This window comes from Nannospalax galili, unplaced genomic scaffold (genome assembly GCF_000622305.1).
Source record: "Nannospalax galili isolate Female #2095 unplaced genomic scaffold, S.galili_v1.0 scaffold103, whole genome shotgun sequence".
NCBI lineage: Eukaryota > Metazoa > Chordata > Mammalia > Rodentia > Spalacidae > Nannospalax > Nannospalax galili.
The window spans coordinates 1,908,160-1,926,654 of NW_008352136.1; the positions used below are offsets into that span (position 1 = coordinate 1,908,160).

General features: G+C 45.1%; 3 protein-coding genes across 15 annotated transcripts in view; 2 read left to right on the plus strand and 1 right to left on the minus strand.

Moving 5' to 3' along the window:
* The window catches only part of Git2 (GIT ArfGAP 2), a 56,600-nt gene extending 48,944 nt beyond the window's left edge, over window positions 1–7,656 (minus strand). For 11 of the 13 annotated variants that reach the window (XM_029554031.1, XM_029554030.1, XM_008848997.3 and 8 more), the window contains exons 1-4: window positions 7,479–7,656; window positions 3,249–3,382; window positions 1,314–1,426; window positions 626–731 (exon numbers count right to left, since the gene is read on the minus strand). In XM_029554031.1, the coding sequence (XP_029409891.1) occupies window positions 626–731; window positions 1,314–1,426; window positions 3,249–3,382; window positions 7,479–7,530 (405 nt within the window). In that variant the 5' untranslated portion in view covers window positions 7,531–7,656. The remainder of the gene's footprint in view (window positions 1–625; window positions 732–1,313; window positions 1,427–3,248; window positions 3,383–7,478) is intronic. The other 2 variants (XM_008848998.3, XM_017802165.2) reach the window with 1 other exon arrangement.
* A 2,636-nt stretch (window positions 7,657–10,292) lies between these two features.
* LOC115066948 (translation initiation factor IF-2-like) lies at window positions 10,293–10,798 on the plus strand (the record flags this gene model as incomplete). Its single annotated transcript, XM_029554029.1, has 1 exon — window positions 10,293–10,798. A coding segment is annotated over exon 1 (420 nt), but the record flags the coding sequence as incomplete, so codon positions are not given.
* Ankrd13a (ankyrin repeat domain 13A) overlaps window positions 10,521–18,495 on the plus strand; it is a gene marked incomplete in the record, with an annotated part of 42,940 nt that continues 34,965 nt past the window's right edge. The window contains 1 exon segment of the mRNA XM_008848999.3: window positions 10,521–10,895. Within this exon segment, the coding sequence (XP_008847221.1) occupies window positions 10,800–10,895 (96 nt within the window).

The following is an 18,495-nucleotide window of genomic DNA, read 5'->3' on the forward strand; positions in this document are numbered from 1 at the left end:
CCACGTCTTATTAATTAGTAGAACTAATGGTATACATTTCTATGCAAAATTGAATATTCTGAATTGTGAGTACCCATGATTTATGAGTGGGCATCTAGTTTAAAGACTGTTCCAAAAACCAAGATGTGCCTTTCTAAAGCATATCGTAACAGCATGCTAAGATCCACACAAAGAAAAGCATCTAGCCATTTCAAAAGGGTCATAAGCCATGCTGGACACTATGCTCTCTGAGGATTCTTCTCACTCACCCTGGAAATCTGAAGAAGTTTGCTCCTTCCCCTGCTATTTTATTCTAGTACTTCTCAGAAACAATCATTCCACACATTTTCTAGTCCCTTCTAGAAACACACTTTGGGGTGGCTTCTATTTCCAAGTTAAGCAGAGAACTTATCAAAATATAAGGTGGAAACTACTTTGAGAAAATAGTTTTTAGACACAATTTCCCTTTGTCTAGTACCTCCACTACTCATTAAGAGAAAAGATGAAGACTGTAATAAAAAGATGCTATCAGTTATTCAAGCTAGTGAGAGTTTTTGGGTTTCTTCTTTTTTAGTATTTTTTTTCCAAGGGAAACAACACATTGTCTCACCAGGTTCTTTCATGGACTGTAAAAAGCATGACCCACCTTACTAAGATCTTTGGCAGTCACACTGTCGTCATCCCGGCAGGGCAAACGGTGGACAAATGCTAACATCTGGTACTTGGCTCTGATGAATTCTGCTTTATTGGGGCTGGTTTGAAAACAAAACAGAAAACAGTTCACTCGAAGTTCAGATACACATTTCCCATTATTTGCTCGTAAGAAGAGGAAGTGACCCACACCCGTCACAGGAGCCTAAGCTGGAGTAAGTTTCAGCAGTGTTCAAGACCTGAAGTCTGAAAAAACATCAGTGAGTACAGTGGCTGGGTCTACAGAAGACTCGCCTTTTACAGCAGCCTTCTTCCCTCTGTAATTTTCTTGACTGACCCTTGGAAAGAAGCAGCATTTAATTCCATATTATAGGTGAGGCATAAGGTAAAATGGAAGCAGAACCTAGATTCCTGGTCTGACTGCCTCTTGCTTCATTCAGTATCTCAGTGTAAATCTGATCACACCTAACTAACTCTCCAAGCACTGGTCTCCAATTGGGAAAATCATTAACTTATGTTGGATAACCAAAGGGATAGTCCCACCTGCCTCCTCAGGCTTTCTAACAGCAAGCTGCCCTAGGCACAGGTGCTGTCCTTTTGGAGGCAGATCAGAATGGTCACATTCTTTTCAACAGGGCCATTTGTCTCCAAGAAAGAGAAGTAGTTACAAACATTCCACTCACTGTACTTTATCCTGTGGGTTAGCTTTCCGTCTTCCACTCATAATAGAGGCAGGGTCCAGTAAAGAATGCTCCCATATAGAATTAGCGCCATTGTTATACAAAGTCTCAACCATCTGAAACCAAGAAGTATATTTTATTTCCACAAATATTCAAAGGGAATCAATGACCAAAACAGTGGTCTGTTATAAACAATAAAACACTATCATATTTGAGGCACCACTCCACTAGTGTTATTGTTTCTGATTGAAGAATTAGAAAGAACCCTACAGAGGATTTAGCTTTGAGCAGTAAGAAAGCTAAATCCCTAAATGGGCCTGATTGTGTTGTACTTTTATACTGGAGGAAAAGTAACTCTAATGCTTTGGGGCTGCATTTCCCATCCTGAACAAATGCTATCTACCCATGTGCTGTGCACACAACCCACTTAATATTTTTCATTAAATCCATCCTATTAAAAAAAAATCTTTGGCTGGGCGTGGTGGCATACACCTTTAATCCCAGCACTTGGGAGGCAGAGGCAGGCGGACCTTTTTGAGTTTGAGGTCAGCCTGGTCTACATAGTGACTTTCAGGACAGCTGGGGCTACAGGGAGACCCTGTCTCAAAAAAAAGAAAAAAAAAAAAAAAACCTTTGATAATTACAGTCTGATGTGATAGCTTTCTTATACACATTAAAATAATGGAATCATCAAAATTTGAGTACTGCCTCTCTCTCGAGTACCACTGGTGGCTTATGTCCTATCCTTCAGGGTCTGTTGCTTCAGGGTCAACCCTGGCATTTTAAATTACTCATCTCTGGCCTTAATTCAAATTCTATAATACAGTGTGGCTTTGCAAACACAGATAGGCCACACTTGCCCCTGCATGAGAGAATGGGCCATTGAGAACTTCTAAGTAGAACTTAAAATTATTATTAATTCTTTAAGAATTTCGTTCAATATATTTTGATCAAATTCACTCCTCCTACTCCTCTCCCTATAAACAGAACTTTACAAACATCCATCTCAATTTCATTTCATAGCAGGACCCCTAGAATGGCCCCATTTGTTCTTTGCATTCAGAGAGACACTGTCCTATCAGCAGTTCGAATTCACTTGCTGTGGTCCCTTGGTTCAAGCAAGCAACTTGAAGGACATGGTATGTAGCTTCCACAGATTTAGTGAAATGTGTATTAAGATAAACACAGCAAAACTCATGATTAATCCTGAGTTCCAAGGGAACCTGAAGAATATATGCCCCCAATACAAGTACAAGTAACCTGTTATCAGATCCCAAATAAGAGAAGCCCACTGAACAAGCATTGGGCATGCAATCAAAACACATTAAAATTTACTCCCTGCCTAACAGAGAGAGCTTTAAAAACAACTTCAAATGTGGCAGAGATTTCAGAGGACATGCAGGCTATGCTTCTATCAGAGCAGGAAAAAATGCTCTAAAAAAATGACCAAGTAGTCAGGAATTGCATTAATGAAAGGTTCTCAATAGTAGTGACCATCTAGAAAGCCAGCAGTGAAACATTACCAAGAGATCTGAATTACCTGCCTATATACAACTGAACTTTTGGACAAGATTATGTTAGGTGAGGGGGGAAAAAAAACCCCAGAATAATTCAGGATAATTCTTTTTTTTTTTTTGGTCTTTTTGAGACAAACTCTCTGTGTAACCCCCAGCTGGTCTGGAGCATGCTATGTAGGTCAGGCTGGCCCTGAACTCACAGAGATCCACCTGCTTCTGCCTGCTGAGTGCTGGGATTAAAGGCTTAGGCCACCATGTCTGGCTTCAGGATTATTCTTTATACTATACATAGAATTGATGGGCATAGCACTTCAGCCCATGATGAGCCAAACATTTTTGTAAGATTGAAGATCTATACTCAGAGATATTTCAGTGGCCAAAACAAGCCTTAAAACAAAAATTTGCAAGAAATCTCCTTTACCTGAAGCAGTGTTGGAGGCCACGGTGTGTGTTTAAGATGCCTTACTTGAGAAATGTGACGTCCCAGACTCCGATGAACACTGCAACACTCGTCACATATAAAAGTTCCCCTGTTTACAGATGCCCAGGAAGGATCTAGAAGAAGAATGGCACCTCAGTGGCAAGGATATGAAATGGCTGCCATATGAAGGATGGGGAAAGGTGACTGAGGTTTGGTTTTTAAGGGGAAAAAATTTTTTTTTATTGTGTTATATGCCCCTTAAAATATTGAGCCGGTGAAGCGGTCTGATGATCCTACAGAGACAGTGTTAACAGACTGGCAGCTTCAAACAAGCTGTTACCTTCTTTATCTTCTTTCCTGTTTAGGCTCCAGTCTATAGCCTGAATGACGGTCTGCCACCTTAGAGGCACATACTTTCATTCAATGACACAGAAGCAAAGTGAGAGTCCAGGCGAATCACTCCACTTTGCTTTCTTGTGGTGCTGGGGACTAGATCTGGGGCCTTGTACATGCTAGGCAAGTACTCTACCATTCTAGCCAGATGAATCATTTCAAATCCATCTTTACAAATAGCAAGACAACATAATTTTGAAAGTGAAGCATCCACATAACAGTATCTGAAGTAGATGGTGAAATGACTACTCCCCAACGTAAGCAATCAAGACCTATGTGCTAACAGAAAGCTCTAAGAACTATGGAAACATGAAGCTGCTATGGCTTGGAGGGCAGGGAAGTGTGGCCACGCCACTGGGCCATGCTGTCTGATACCCATCAGTTGTTTTAAACAGCCTACCCAGTCCAGTCTTGCAGCTGATCTGAAAGCTGCTGCTTCACAGAGGAAAAATCATAAAGTAAAAATGAGTAATATATTTGGTATGAGTATGATGTTTTTTCCCTTGAAATCCCACAAAACTTCACTGGACAACCTTTCATATATATAAAGACTAATTCACACTAGGTAAGTAGGGTGGATCTGGGCAAGGAAACTGAGCACTTAGAAACCCAAATAAACACAGGCCTTTTCCATTTCCTCAGACTCATAAGGGGGTGACAATAGGTGCCACTCCAGCTCTCTGGCCTAAGGGTATATTTTAAAATTCTTCAATGTCCACAAAAATCTCTAAAATGCATGTACATCATCTTCACCATTTTTAACAGTTTATTCAAATCCTTTCAAACCATATAATGAAAAGTTAGGGATTTCAATCAAAGACAAATTCTGGGAGCCAGAGAGCATAGTGGTTAAGAGGGTTGGCTCTGGAAACAAGCAGCCCACAGTTTGAACCCCAATGCTGCCACTTCTTGCACAATGAATGGAGGTCAGTTACATCTTTTGAGTGTCCTTACAGTGGGTCAAATGTGAACAGGAACAATAGAGAAGGAACAATATGAACAGTAAGAATAGAACCTCTCCGGCTAGAGAGATGACTCAGCCGGTAAGAATAAAAATAAATAATAAGCCGGGCGTGGTGGCACACACCTTTAATCCCAGCACTCGGGAGGCAGAGGCAGGTGGATCTCTCTCTGTGAGTTCAAGGCCAGCCTGGTCTACATAGTGAGTTCCAGGACAGCTGGGGCTACAGGGAGACCCTGTATATGCAAGCAATATACTCATACACATAAACTAAGATAAAATAAATAAATAAAATATTTAAAAAATAGGACCTCCAATCCAGTAAGTCTCAGTAATATTAAATGTTTCATAGTCTCTAAATTCTTTTCTGTTATTCTGATATTTTCTTTTCCTTTTTTTAAACCTTTAAAAAATTTTATTTATTATTTTTATTTTATGTGTACGTGTGTATTGCCTACATGTAGGTAAGTGCACCCGTGTCATGAAATGCATGTAGAGGTCAGAAGAGGCTGTCGGGTCCCCTGGGACTGGAGTTATAGACAGTTGTTAGCTGCCATGTGGGTGCTGGGATTCGAACCCGGGTCTTCTGCAAGACCAGCCAGTGTTCTTAACTGCCAAGCCATCTCTTCAGCCCCTTATTCTAATATTTTCAAGAGCTCACCAAACTTATGACTCTGGAAAGAGTTTCTGATTGGAAATAATTAAAACATCAAAGTTTGTACTGGAAAGCTCAGTGGAGATTTTACGTATCTGAACTTAAGCATGATGCATTTAAAATGTTAGATTCATTAAAACAACCAACCAACCAACCAACCAACCAACCAACCAACCAACCAATCACTACAAAATCAAGGCTGGGGATACAGCATAAGGGTGGAATGCTTACCTAACCAATTGTGAGGACCTGGGTTTTATCCCCAGCACCACAGCAGTTAACAAGACATGATCATAGTGAAGTGTCTGCCGTAAATGAAAAGAGAAGATAATCCAGCAAAATCTAACTGCAGGTGCTACTGTGTCAGTCTAAGGTGCAATGACACGAACTATCACGAAGAACCTGTACACACAGAGCACTGATCTTTGTAGTGTGGATTAGCATTAAAACTGGAAGCATAGCTTTGGTTTTCACATGTCATTTTCAGGATCAGAGTATTCATGGAACAAATAAACAAGTCAGCAACATATATCGAGCAAGGGTCTCCATTAATCACTTAAATACCATGGATCAGAATCCCACAGAAAGAATATGGACAACACAGAAAAATCAAAATAAGCTTGTATGTATGAGGCTGGGTGAAATCCTTCTAGCCTAACTGGAAGCCAGGGCTTTTTAATCCAGGTTCCATGGATACCACAAACTTCAAAACATCTGTGCCCCCCCCACCTTATGCAAATTCTGCCTGAGAGAGTTAAGTATTCCTGCAAATTCTGCAAATTTGGGGGACAAAGCCCTAATCCTACAGGGAAGTCTTCATTAGAGCTGTGCACAAAAGGCAGTACAAAACCCTAGCTGCTTATGTTCACAGCCTGCTTCAAGGTAGCCTCATTATATTCAAAACAGGAAGGAAGTGACTCAAGTCTCTGCAGATTTTGGCATTCAAGACAACTAATGGGTAGAAGAGACAATGTTCTGAAATGCATAAAATGCTGCAAAAGGACAAGACCATACTTAGGGTTGCAATGGGAAGCAATTTGCCTTGGCCACGTGTAATCTGTCAGAAGAATATGCATTCCAAGAGGAAGTTTAAGTCAGATACACATGAATCAGATGCATCACAGAGTTCAACTGAAAATAGGAAAGAAAAGAAGGAAGCGGAACACATTTAGCGACAAGGACAGTTTGTATAAGCCTGGCTTTTAAAGCACCACCTTTTAAACTCCCCATCCCTCTCCTTTTCTTCAATCTGAACGGTTAACACAAGCTGTAGTACCCAGGGCCATGAAATAACCACAAAGCAGTTATCACAGTACCTTTAAAATCAGTCTCTGCTTCTAAACAAGCCGAGAACAGTAGGAAGCCACTGGTGCTCAATGATTTCATTACCATTGTTTATTGACCATTGCAGGGCCAGGAAAGTCATCTGACATTTACATGACTTCAAACGCAAAGCTATTCAAGTCCAAGGACCAAAAGCAGCACATAAAGAAACTCGTACAGAGACTTCTCAATTGAGTTCCAATGATTAAGACACCGAATCTTCACACCCAAGCATCAGCCCTAAGAACGGTTTTGGCCCTTCCACGCCCCACGTTCGCTCTGCCAGCGACTGCGTGTTTGGGAGGCTGTGGGCAAAGGACCACTCTAGAGAGCCACGTTTGAAAGCTTAGAGAACTACAAGGGTTCTGAACTGAATGACATAACAAAAAAAGAGAAGGAAACTTAAGAGGGTGGCTAGGAGCATCCCTGGACTCTCCCGACCAAGGAGCCAGGTACTCTGGGTCTTCACCGGAAAAACGGAGACAATCGGAATTTGGGCAAGTGAAGTCACCAGTCCAAGGTCACGCAGGGGCAAAACCTAGCAGGAACTTGGGCCCCGCGGACCCTCAAGCTGGAGGCGCGCACCGGCTCCCCGCCTGCGGGTGTCTGACCCCGACCCGGAGGCTCTCGGCGTAGGGTGGCTACCTGAGCCGCCAGGCTCTCAGGCCGAGCCTGCGGTCCCTGAGCGGGGTGACACCTGCAGGCTGAGGGCCGCCGCCCGCCGTCGGGGGACTTGGCCTTCCCGTCTGGGAGCGGCCAGCAGCCGGCGGTCCGACGGCCACGCGGCTGACAGGCCCGGCACGGGGCTCGCGCCCGGGCCCCGCGGTCCGCAGCCCGAGGGGACGACCCGGCAGGGGCCCCGCCAGCAGGACGAAGCTAGCGGGCCGGCGCCACTCACCCGGCCCGCTGCAGTCGGCGCACAGGTCGCTGCTCCGGAGCCGCTTCGACATGGCTCCCGCCTTCACCTGCCGGGAAGCCCGCGACGGCCTACAGGGCAGCGGCGCTTCCGCTAGAACGCGTCCGAGACGGCGTAGGCGGAGGGGCCTCTCCCCTCACAGCCTCACAGCCGCGGCACAGGGCGCAAGCGCGGGGAGGTGTCCCGCGGCGCCTGGCGTGGGTCACGCGACCGGAAAGGGCAAGCTTCCTCATCGCCATCTTAACTGAGGGCAGATGTCTGCCCAAGCATCCTCTGTCTACCTCAACATCGTCTTGTAATCCCTTTTGGGGAAGCGATTTCTTATTCCGGTACTGATTAATACCAGAGGAATAAGCAAAATCTGGTGACCAGAACTCTGTACTCATAAATGTCACTGGTTAAGTTCATTTATTAATTCCGCTCGCTATTCAACAAATATTGGTTGAGCACCTGATGTGTTCCAAATACTGTTTCTGGCACTGGAGAAACAACAGTAAAGAAGACAATATTTCCGGGTCTTAAGGAGCTTATATTCTACCGAGAGAAGATTCAGAGTAAAATAAACAGTTTGGTAGAGGATTCCTTCTTCAGGCCGCTGCTTTAATTTCATCTTCAAAATGGAGACATGGGTTGTTTATCCCTAGTCAAGATTGGTATTTGTATAACCTGCAACCTTAGAATAATTTTTACTTTTTTAAAAAAATAAGAAAAAGATGAAGGAGGGGGAAGAAAGAAATATGTGTAATAAACTTGGTTGTGACAAGCAAAACTAAATATTTATTCTCTGGCTGAGGGAAAATGGAGTAGCTTATGGGAAAATGAGGTATTTTTGCTTCCTGGTAAGCTTTCAAGGAAAAGAAGCTCCTATTATCGTTGCTATTGCTATTCTATTATAATTATTGCTTTTCTTCGTATATCTGGTACTTGAGACTAAAACTAGCTAAACTAGGTGGCTCAGTGGTTAAGGACACTGTTCTTGCAGAAGACCCAGGTTCGAATCCCAGCACCCACATGGCAGCTGTCCGTAACTCCAGTTCCAGGGGATCCGACAGCCTCTTCTGTCTTCCGCAGGCATTGCACGACATAGGTGCACTTACCTACGTGTAGGCAATACACGCATACACATAAAATAAAAGTAATAAATAAAATATTTAAAAAATAGCTAAACTAGAGTAATTTTCAGGATGTTTGAAATAAATCATATTATGTAGTGCAAAGAAAAGATGTGGCCCTATACTAATAAATATTGATTGGTTTTTGTTTTGTTTTGTTTTGTTTGAGACAGGGTCTCCCCTGTAGCCCCAGCTAGCCTGGAACTCACAGAGATCCACCTACCTCTGCCTCCCCAGTGCTGGGATTAAAGATGTGTGCCCCCAGGCCTGGCCTACAAATATTTATCGTATGCGTTACATGTAAACACAAATATGTTGTCCATTCAACAGTTACTGGGTGCCTATTGTGGGCCAAATACTGTTGTGGCTTTAGGTACTTTGATAAGCAAAATAGATATGGTTCCTACCACTGTGGAGTTTCAGACTAATGTGATAAGAGAGATGTTAAGGGCTGGAGAGATGGCTCAGTGGTTAAGACCACTTGCTGTTCTTCCAGAGGATCTGAGTTTGATTCCAACACCCATATCAGGTGGTTGACAACCACCTGGAACTATAGCTCTAAGGGATCCAATACCCTCTTTTGGCCCCCGTGTACACCCATACACACATGACATACACTCTCAGACATCCAAGTAAAAATACAATCTAAAAATTTTTTAGAGAAATGTTCAGTAGACATGGCATATTGAAGAGGCTTTTGAAAAATGAGAAGTCCTAGCAGAGGTCTCAGAAGCACTGCTGTTGTTCCCTCTCTTCAGTGTGATAAATGTATGTGGGAATAGGCACATAGTTGCCACACGTTCCTCCAGTAGAGCTTTTGGGTGCAGTCTTGATGCATGTGCCTCATGTATTAGTTTCATTCGTCAACTCACAAATCTGCCAGTCCACATCCCTGGAAAATGGACTAGTTCAGGATTCTTGAACAGCCGTGGCAGATTATTTGAAAATCGGGGTGTGTACATAAGGTCAAGAGAATGTATGCGGGATACATCAGACAGTTGTAGACGCCTGGGCGGAAGCAGCACACGCTTCTTCATTGATCAAGAAGATATAGTGCCTGTGGTTGCAACCCAAAGGACGAATTTTTGCTTTTGCAGATTTTTGACAAATTTGGATACTGTATTTGCCCTTTCGGTAGTAAAATCCTTAATCTGAATGGTTAGTTTAATAATGGGATTGCTGTGGAATAAACCTCCACTGTAGGTACTTTGAATCTTAGGCAAGTTGGGGATTCAGGTAGAATAGTGGTTCTCAACTGAGGCGGATTTTTCTCCCGCAGGGGACACCTGGCAGTATTTGGAGACCTCTGAGGGAGGTGTGTTACAGACACCGAGCGCTAGCGAGGCCAGGCGCGCCGCTCACCATCCTACAAAGCATCGGATAAACTTCACACAAAGAATTACCCGTTTCAAAACGTTCCAAAGTTGCGACACCCTGAGACAGAAGTACACCCTTATCAAGCAGGTTTCTGACGCCACCTCTCCACTGTTTAGTTCTTCCTTGAAAACTATCTCCCGTTGCCCACTTCCAAAATGGCTCCAGACCAATCGGGGAAGGATCTGCCCTGGTCCCTAAAGGATGCCGGGGAGGCTCGAACCAGAATGGTTTGGTCCAGGCCCCTGAGGTCACCCCCGGGCTGCAGAGCCATGGAAGGGGCCCAGTTGTGGAGCAAACCACTGGAGGCGGCAGGCAGGGGGGCCAGGCTGGGGACGCGCAGAACGGGATCCTCACGAGCAGGTCGCGGGCCGCGGCGGACACCCTCGGCTCCGCATGGCCGGGATGGCCGCCTCCGGGTTGCGGCTGGAGTCGCCGCGGGACAGAGTGGCGCGGAGTTCGGGGCTGTCGCCGGCAGCTTTCCCCGCGGCCCCGCGCGGTGGTCCGGCCTGCGCGCTTCCCGGTTGGGGCGGTTCGGCCCTCCGGAGTCGGTTCGCGAGCTGTCAGCGCCAGCGCCAGCGCTGCGGGGCGCGGGGTGGGCGCGGCCGAGCGGGTTCCGGAGCCGGTCCCCAGCCCGGCCCGCGACCCCAGGCTCTGCAGCTGCCCGCTCGGGCCTCCTGGGCCCCACACTTCCCGCCGCGCCCCTCGCTTTCGGCCCTCCCTCGCTCGCCAGCGGGTCGGTCGGGCACCCGAGACCCCGCGGGGCCGAGGCTGGTGACCCGCGGGCGACCAGGCCCCGGGCCGCGGCCACCTCGCCATGTCCTCGGGCCGTGACGCCAGCAGCCAGTTCCCACTGCACCTTCTGGTCTGGAACAACGACTACCGGCAGCTGGAGAAGGAGCTGCGGGACCAGGTGAGGTGGGGCGGAGAGTCGGGGTCGGTTCCCTCCTCGGGCCCATTTCCAGGCCTCGGTCCCCGGAGCCCGGCACAACCTTCAGTTTTGCGGTTCTGTGTCAGTGGTCATAGGTCACGCACGAGCGCTTACTGTGTACCGGGCCCTGTGCGGTGGGCTATTTGTACAGCATCCCTCCTAACCTTTCCAGTGACGCTAGGAGGTAGGTGCTGATATTCCACTTGACAGGGAAGGAAATGGAGACTCCCAGAGCCTGATGGCCTTGAGCGAGGCCAAGTCGGGGGTTTTTATCACAGGCAGCCTAGCCCTAGAAGGCACCATTAAAAGCTTTACAGCTTCAAGACGGAAGAGCAACACACACCCCCTTGCTCCACCCACCCTTGTGGTGAGAAAGGGCTTGGTCGCTTTGGAGGCCAGGTTTTAACTCCCTGTGACCTTGGCCAAAGTATTTCAATTCTGGGGTCCTCGTTGACTTACCCATAGGATGAAGATGTTGGTAGTGATGTGGGAAAACTCAGTACTTGTCTAAATTGATGGGGCTGGGTTCGGGCCTAGAAATCAGTATTTAACAAGATCCCCAGAGTGATGGTTTGTGCTGATGCATAAAGTTTAATACTGGTTCTCAGGCTCCTTAAGATCCCTCCCGATTCTAAAGTGCTTTGATCTTTTTTTTTAATATAAATATATATAAACTATATTGCCATCTCTAAAGCAGCAGTTCCATACTGCCCCTAGAGAACACTTGACAGTGGCGAGGAGACATTTTTGGGTTGTTGTGATCTGAGAGGTGGGTGCTGTTGGCATCAGGTTAGGTGGAGGCCTGGGAGGGACAGTGCTGTGCATCCTACAGTGTTCAAGGCAGCCATCCACCCACAACAGAGAATCTGACTCCAAATGTCAAATGTTAGTTGAGAATCCTTTCCTCTTATTATTAGTTAGCTTGTTTATTTTTGAGACAGGGTCTTATACTATAGCTCAGGCTGACCTGGAACTCACTAGTATAGCCCAGGCTGACCTCCAGTATGCCTATCTTAGCCTCCTGAGTTGCTAAGCTACCACCAGGGCCCAGAAGCCTTGCTCTAAAGGCATTGCAACAATTTTAATAGGTATTGGTGCCCTCAAGTTACATACTAACAAAGTTAGCAAATAATATAAGGATTTATTACCCCCGAAATCTAGTGTAATTTTTACTGTTGGCTTCATTCCTTTTATCTGTGTGTTTAAAGACCTGCTTTTGAATGACTTAAAATTGACCCTATAATTGTTAAGAACTTTTAGAAGAAAGGAAACATTGATTCTTTTGGTTGGTAAAAATTGGGCAAGCTTAACATCATGGCATTTGAACAGTCACTGCTAAGTGTATGTATTTTAAGCTGTATGGGATGGGCATCCACTGGAAGTCAAAAGTCACTGTTCTCATTAAAAAAAGAATTCCATACCAGGTGAATACTTGGTATTCAAGACTAGCCTGGGCAATTTGGTGAGATTCTGTCTGAAATAACTAAGAAGGCGGGTGGTGTATACAGCTCAGTGGTCCAGTACTTGTCTGTTATGGGAGGCCCTGAGTTTCATCCTGGCTAAGGTGGAGGCTGGGAATCCAGGCAGAATAAGCTTTATAAAAGTCATGGTGGCACACACCTGTTGTCCCAGAACTTGGGAAGCAGAAGCAGGAGGATCTCTGTGAGTTCGAGGCCAGCCTGGTCTACATAGTGAGTTCCGGGCCAGCTGGGGCTACAGGGAAACATGTTTCAAAAAGACCAAAAAAAAAAAAGTTATTGTCTTAATTAGATGACACAGCAACTATATGAGTTTAGGAGATATGACATATGCCCCCAGACAGAATGATTCACTACTAGGCATTCCAGTATACCTGATGATTTAATTCCTTTTCTATTAGTAGACAAGACTCAGAGGCAATCCATGAGTCTCACCCTGGACATTGAAAAAGTAATCAGTTCTGCCTGAGCATGGTGGCCCACACCAGCAAGCCCAGCAAATTGGGAGACTGAGGCAGGAAAATTACAAGTTCAAAGCCAATCTGGGCAATTTAGACTTTGTCTCAAAATAAATAAATAAATGGAGTTGGGGATGTAACTCAGTGATAGAGCATTTACCTGGCATCCTCAAAGCTCTGGGTTCAATCCTTAGTCTGGGAAGAAGGAAAAGTGTAGTTTTAAGGTACTTGTCAGCGTCATAACTGCTCAGATTGTGTAGGGTTGAAAGTACATAAAAAGTGACACAATTAAAATCCTATTTGGTAAAAAGGTTCATTATCATTAAACCACACACTTCAGTCTGTAATTCTGAAAACAGCAGGGTTTTTTTTACTCATCGGAGGTGAAGAGTGTGTTTGCAAAGACAAGAACAAAGTCCTGGTTTATAATCCATACTGTGACATAGCTATTTTTTCCTGCAAGCTTTGATAAAAGTGTCCATCAAAAGTTCTCTCTTCTACTTTAACAAACTTAAGGATATTTATAATTAAAATATGTTATGAGACAGGTCTCTTCATGTAGCTCTGGCTACCTGAAACTTGTCTGTGTATCCCAGTCTGGCCTTCAACTCAGCCGTCTTCCTGCCTTAGCCTCCCCTGTGCTAGGACTACTGGCACAGTAGTGCATGGGAATTAAAACCTTGCAGTAGACGTTGTGGGAGAAAACTTCAGGTCTTTAGTCCCCTTTATTATCAAGTCCGAGAAAGAATGTTCTGGCTTGCTGGTTCTTTGCATTTGACTTTGCTCTCAGGGTGGGTCATTTAACATGGACCTCTTGGCTGTCATATCCATACACTCCAACTTCAGTCTTTGAAGGGGCCCAGGCAGCGTAGTAGTACAGGACCCTATGCATGTTGAATGCTCAGCCATTACCACTGTGAAATTCTTCATTGTTTGGAGTAATGAGCATCTTGCATTTTTATTTGCAGTAGTCCCTACAAATTATGTAACTGGTTTAGGGTCAAGATAATCAACATCAATAGAATATCATTAAAGTACATGGCAGGAAATATTTATTGCCTCATGTTTATCTAGATTCCCTGTTGATTATGAGATAGCCGCCTTTGTCTGTGACCTGGAGACAGTGGGTTTAATGGCCAGCACTAATGCTAAGTTGCTAAGTTGTGTGTTTGGGCATATGACTTAGCCTGCGAAGATGAGGAGAGGGACATGTAAAACTTGCTCTTGCCAAGTGCTGTGCTGAAGTGACAGTTTTTGAAACAATGTTTCACTCTGTGGCTCAGGCCACCTGGAACTTAACTAAGTAGCTCAAACTGGCCTTGAAATCCTTCAACCTCCTGTGTGCTAGAGTCAAAGATGTGAGTCAGTGTGCCCAGCTAGCGTGAAGTATTTTTTGTGCAATCTTTTAAAAAGAGTATTTTTAACTTGAAAAAAAATTTTACTATTTTTATTTTATGTGTATAAGTGTATTGCTTGCGTGTAGGTAGCTATACCCGTGCTGTGCAGTGCCCGAGGAAGAGGGTGTTATAAACAGGTGTTAACCACCATAGGGGTGCTGGGAATCAAACCCAGGCCCTTTGCAAGGGTAGCCAGTGCTCTTAACTGCTGAGCCATCTCTCCAGCCCTTAAAGTTTTAAAATAAATTTATTTGATTTAAAATTGTATGTGTATGTGTGAATGTGTGTACATGAGTATAGGCTTGTAAAGACCCACAGAGACCAGAAGAGGGCTTTGGTTCCTTTGGAACTGGAGTTAAAGGCAATTGTGAACCACCCAAGGTAGATGCTAGGAATCAAACCTATGTCTCCTACAAAAGCAGTGTGTGTTCTGAACTACTGAGCTATCTCTCTACCTCCTAATTTTTAAATTATATTTCGTGTGCATGTGTGTGTGCATGCATGTACGTACACTCACCGCTGGGTGCAGGTGGAGGCCAAAGGTTGCTACTGAGATGTCTTCCGTAATTGTTTCTCTACCTTAAATTTTGAGACAGGGTCTCTTACTAAGCCTGGAGCTCACCCTTCCTGGTAGACTGGCTGGCCAATGTCAATTCTGTCTCTGCCCAGCCCCACTGTGGGGTTCCAGGTGTGTGCCACACCTGGCTTGTATGTGGGTGCTGCAGGTCTGAGCTCAGGCTCTGATACTCACACAGCAAGCACTGTACTTGCTAAGCCATCTCCCCAGACCTTGCTTCGTGTTTCTTTTTGAGACAAGGTCTCATCATGAAGTTCCTGCTGCCCTCAGTGATCTTCCTACTCCAGCCTCCCAAGTGCTGGAATTACAAGGATGCACTACCATCCCTGGCTAGGAATTAAAATCTTAGAACCGACTGACCTAGGCTGGCCTTAAACTTGTTATTCTCCTGCCTCAGCCTCCCCAGTGCTGGGGTGTGCTTGGTTCCAAATCCTATATTCTTAACTGCTTGTCTATTTCAGTATTCTAGAGAATAATGGAGGCACTCTATCTGCAGATGCAGGCAGATGGTTAGTGGAACAATGCCACTCAGCAGAAACTGCTGCTGTTCTTAGTACAGTCACTGACTCCAAACCTGGGAATTGAGCTGTTTTTATGTAGGTTCCAATTTATCTGCAGGGGGCATGAGTTGGCTGCAAAATTGAAAACAAAGATTCCTATCGCTTCAACAATCAAACTGCTGTGAGCCACACTGTTGCCATTGCATTTCTACTTTCTGCTCCTTCATGCCTCCCGTCACATGAAGGAGGCCTGAAGCCCTCTGCTCCTTCATTCCCGTCACACAAGGGAGACCTGTAACTGCACATGAGTAGCTGTAAGAATTTTATTCTGTTCCAGAACTTATTGCAGCACAGAAAGAATTGAGTTTATCCAGACCAAGAAGCTATGCCTCAGCCCAGTGTTTCTGCTAGCCAGCATTTGTGTGATTTGGCCAACTGGGAGATTATTTCAAGACTTCTGTGTTCACCCAGAAGAGTCACTTAAAGTGCCTCTTAACCCATCGACTCCTTAGTGTTCAGTGGGGCCTGGAGATTGAAAGTGTTTGTGTTCTGGTTGCATTTGACTAGAGATCTTTTAAACTTCTTTACCTTCTTACTGATGCTGGGGAAATGAATGAACACTTGTGGGAATGAAGACCAAGGTGAGTCCATGCACCCGAGCACAGGGAGCATTCTGGTATCAAGTGGAGTAGTGGGTGGCAGATGGCACCTCTTTTCCTAAGCCAGCAGTTAGAGGCACAGCAGCCAGGCAAAGGAAAGGGGATGTCTCCAGCAGCAGCAGCAACACCTGGAGCCTGCTGGAAACCAGGTTCACTGAAGCCTGTGGCAGGCCAAGAAAGCTCACTGGGCACACATTTAGCTAGTGTCCTTTGCCTGGATGCCAGCATCGAGCCATCCAAGATGAAACACAGGGAGACTCTGTGGTCCTCATCCTTGGTCATCAGGGACTGGAACTCCTAAAACCACCTATATACCTTTCCCTATCTGATTTGAGGTAGGAGCCACAGTCCCAGAGGCACAGGGCATCTGAAAGAGGAGAGGGGTGAGGGCTGTTGAGCATCTTGAGATAGGAGGGATGTCTGCAGCCTCCCATTGGAGGCCTCAGAGGTGCTAATGATAATATGAAGCCATTGCCGCATGCTAGGTAGAACTCAGTGACGCTAGGGAGGAAGGTGCAGGTGGCTCGGGTTGTCTGGTCTAGCAGCCTACCCTCAAAGCTTGGCCATTTGCTGCCTCTGGAAGACAGCAGGGTGGAAAGAAGGCTTTTGTGCAAGAACAATGGAGTTAAAGCAAGAAGGAAGTGTGTAGAAGTCTTCTTTCTTGGCTCTTTCAGGATTCAAGAGGGAGCAGAGTGGGGGTTTTTAATTTGATTCAGCTCATGGCTGAGAAAATTCAGAGGAAAAACCTCAAGGATTAGCCTGGAAAGTGAATTTATTAGATTCTCAAAGCCTGTGCTCTCTGAACTGATATCATTTGCTGACAAGGCTAAGCCCCAGTGTCACAGTAATGAAACTGAGCAGATCTCTTCAGAAGAGTGACAGCTGATGTGGCGCTCCACAGTGTGGGTGGGTGCTGACAGGAGCTGATATAGGTGCTCACTGTAATGTCAAGCGCTGTGCTAGGTAAGGCCGTCACCCTTATGAGAACTGGGAGGTGGGTGTTTTTTATGGCTCTCATTTTGTAAGGGAGCAAAACAAAGCTCAAGGGAATTCAAGCAACTTTTCAAACAATAAAAGAGTTTATAGACGATAGATTACTTTTATGTCCTAAATATAAAGCACATTGTTTTTTTCAACATCTTTATTGACACATAGTTCACTTACCACACATCTATCATTTAAAATGCACTACTCAGTGATTTTTATCATTCACTGTATTGTGCATCACCACTGTCAAGTTCCAGGGTGTTTTCATTACCTTCAAAAGAAGCCCATACCCCTAGCACCTGCTCCTCCCACCTAACCCCTTCAACCCAGGCAACTACTAACCTACTTTCTGTCTTGGTAGATTTATGTAGCCTGGACATTCCATATAAATAGAATCAAGTGATATGTGGCCTTTTGTGTCTGACTTCTTTCACTTAGTATAACATTTTGGAGGTTCATCTCTGTTATAACGTATCAAGTCTTTGCTCCTTTTTATGGCTGAATAGTATTCCACTGTGTTTAGATTGTGTTTTGTTCACTCATAATATAGTTACTTTCTTTTAACTTTTTGAGGAACTTCTGGCTTTCAAGTGGCTGCCCGCCCCCCTTCTCTTTTGAGACAGAATCTCTCTGTGGAACTCAGTCTAGTCTGGAACTTACTGTGTAGCCCAGGGTGTCCTTAAAATCCTGAACCTCCTGCCTCCATCCCTGAATGCTGGTATTATAGATATGAACCACCATGCTTACCTAAAAGAAAGCTTTTTCTCAATGAATTATTTTGGCACCTTGTTGAAAATTTACTGACCTAGCTGAGCATGGTACATATAGATGGTGGAGGCAGGGGATCATTGGGAAGGCAAGGTCATCTTGAGCTCCTAAGCAAGTTCAGGCCATCCTGGGCTAGGTGAGATCCTGTCACCACCACTACCACTAACAGAAGTTTGTTTAGCAAAATGTGTCTGTTTAGCAGCCCTCTACATTTCATTCTAGTAGCTAGCTGCCAGCACCACACTGTCTTCATTGCTATCATTTTCCGCACTATTTATCTTTATTTCTTATGTATGAGTGTTTTGCTTACATGTATGTATATGTACTACAAGCATGCCTGGTGTCCACCTAGACAAGAAGATGCCATTGGATCCCCTGAAACTGGAATCAAAGACAGTTGTGAGCGGCCATGTGGGTGCTGGGAACTGAACCCGGGTCCTCTGCAAGGGCAGTCAGTGCTCTTAACCATTGAACCATCTCTCCAGCCCCTGATGCCCACCCCCCGCTTTTTAAAAAGATTTATTTTACTTTTATGTGTATCTGTGTGTGGGTTTGTACATGTGAGTACAGGTGTGTGAGGAGCTCAGAAGAGGGCATTGGATTCCCTATAACTGGGGATACAAGGATCCTGGGTACTGAACTTGGGTCCTCTGCAGGAACAGGATGAGCTCTTAACATCTGAGCCATCTCTCCAGTCCCCTTCTTCTTCTTCTTCTTCTTCTTCTTCTTCTTCTTCTTCTTCTTCTTCTTCTTCTTCT